This window comes from Macrobrachium nipponense, chromosome 1, assembly GCF_015104395.2.
Source record: "Macrobrachium nipponense isolate FS-2020 chromosome 1, ASM1510439v2, whole genome shotgun sequence".
NCBI lineage: Eukaryota > Metazoa > Arthropoda > Malacostraca > Decapoda > Palaemonidae > Macrobrachium > Macrobrachium nipponense.
In genome coordinates this window covers 3,301,317-3,303,816 of record NC_087200.1, presented here as the reverse complement: position 1 = coordinate 3,303,816, position 2,500 = coordinate 3,301,317, and the positions used below count along the sequence as shown (strand labels likewise).

General features: G+C 35.6%; 1 protein-coding gene across 2 annotated transcripts in view; it reads left to right on the top strand.

Annotated features, from left to right (window-relative positions):
• Positions 1-2,500, top strand: part of LOC135219099 (repulsive guidance molecule B-like) — a 317,762-nt gene that overhangs the window by 300,549 nt on the left and 14,713 nt on the right. For both annotated transcript variants that reach the window (XM_064255539.1, XM_064255540.1), the window contains exon 5: positions 2,101-2,257. In XM_064255539.1, coding sequence (XP_064111609.1) covers positions 2,101-2,257 — 157 coding nt within the window. The remainder of the gene's footprint in view (positions 1-2,100; positions 2,258-2,500) is intronic.

The window sequence follows — 2,500 nt, the reverse complement described above, 5'->3', positions numbered from 1 at the left end:
TGAAATGGCTTTCATTGGCTGAATTTGAGAAGAACTTTTAATGGAGTAATGGAATCCATTTATACTGAGTTGATTGTTGATTATATTATAAAACAAGAACGCAGACACAAGCCAAATACGAGTAATTCGGAAGGAAAATAATTTTTGAAAAAAAAAATCGCGCTCGAATCCGCAGTTTAAACAAATTCATAGGCTCTCCTTTGTAAAATTCCTTCGGTAACTTGGACGTCCTTTCACAAAATACTAAAGTTTATTGAGGGAGGCTTGATAGCAGATCCTGCAAGATTTGAAACCAGCAACAATAGGAAATTTGTAGACGATGCCATTGCGCCAGTATTTCGGAGTGGACATATTGCAGAGCCTTCAGCTAAACCGCTGAAAAGAGACAGGCACCTCTTAGTAGACAAAAGCGACAACAGACGAACCAAGAATTGCATCGTCTACCTTTCCAAGCGTTCCAGTAATGTGTGACTTAATATGAAGGTAATTGTGAAATAATTAGTCGAAAACTAACGAAATACTGTTAACACCACCAGTAGAAGTAATAATGATAATTGGGATACAACAGTAGCTGTGATTAGGACTACGGGTTTTTGAGGTAGTACTGGTATGTAAAAGAGGATTACAGCAATCAGATATCTGATACGAATTAATGGTAGTTAGCAGTTGACATTTAAATCTGTAGTACCACAAATGACGTCATCATATATGCATATTTTTTTGCTGGACATTTGACATACTGTGTATAATCTTGAAAATTTTTCACACTTGGTTTTCAGTCATATCGATAATATAACTTTTTTCACCCTCTATCAGGATTAAGAACTAGATGATTTATGACATCCCATCGGTGTGGGTGACAAAACAATTTCTTTTATTATTTGATGTATGATTTCCGTGCGTTAAACGTTTGATGGTGTAATGTTAAATAACGGTAAGCCTAATAGGAAAGGCTTACTCTCCTGAACTATTGTAGAAGTTACGTTTTAAAAACAAGTTTTATTGTCAGTTGTCAATTTTGTAATTGTCATGACTGTGATTGCATAACTCTCTCTCTCTCTCTCTCTCTCTCTCTCTCTCTCTCTCTCTCTCTCTCTCTCTCTCTCGTTTGACTCGAGATATTTACACTTCAGTTGGTGAGCCATGGTTGAACTCTCTTTGCTGTAGTTCAGAAAATCGTCTGCTTCCTGTACTGAAACAGAAGGGTCAGCAGTGCGTCAAATTCCTATTCAAACACAGTACTCTTCTCTCTCAGTTCCTGGATATGAGGGCTCTTTCTATCTAACTCCTGTGAAACTTCATTTATCCAGAACGTTTTTAGGCCGCCTTCTCCTCTATTGTCAAAGTTTTTTTTCACAGGATTCAGGATTCATACTTGATTCAGTAGTTAAGGGCTGATAGTGGCTGTGACTGATTTCTTTTGAAGGGAACAGTTCTGTTTGCGAAAAATTATCGTAAAACTCGAACAGGGCATTAGTATCGACGTTGAATTTGACACCTGTTTTTCCTTTTACCTTCTGTTACTCCTTTCTAATGAACACCTTATTCTTTGGAAGCTTAAATTTTAAGTCTGTGGTCCTTTTGAGTATGTTCCATAAAAATATGGTTCATGATCTGAATAATAATAAAAATAATAGCGGTTTGAAATGATATAGTAACGACGGTTGATTACATTTTCATGTTTAGATTGATGATTTCTTGAGATCCTGTTTAAACCTTGATTCTGTTTTACAAATAACAATTTTCCCGTTTCCTTATGAAAAAATAAGCAAAGGTGAATAAAGACATTAACCTCTGTTAGAACGTAGGCATCAGTTTTAATCCTGTCTTGAAATCAACGGTATTTGTTGTAGTGATTTTGGTAGCTGTTATTGTAGTAGACTGTAGCCTACGGGCAGTTGTGATGATAGCGTTTCCTACTGTACAGTAGTAGTTCTCTGTAGTATGAAGTTATATAATCTATGTTCTCTAAGAGAACATGGTGATGTGTAAACTGGTTTCGTTTCATGTAGGTATGACGGTATTATTATTAGTAGTAGTAATAATAGTGGTATGATAATGATGATAGAATACTATTTGTAACTGAGCTTTTATGTACAGGTACCTGACGGTGTTAGTAACGTTGCCAATGAGTCTCCTGGAAGAATTTGACGAGGGAGACGAACTTCAGCTCTGCCGGAGGGGATGTCCCGCATACGAACGCCTAGACAAACCAGGATCGACACCCGTCAGTGTATCAGCCATGACCAAAGACAAGGTAATTTGATGCTAGACATATATATATATATATATATATATATATATATATATATATATATATATATATATATATATAATTGTGTGAGTTCTCCTACATATCTAGACAAATAAATAGATAGACAGATAAGGAATGAGATCCTCACATGAAAATGAATGAAGGGGATGCAAAAACTTTCGACTATTCTTAAGTCATTTTCAGAGTACTAAATGTAAAGAAAACAACTTACTCAAAGACTTGAAA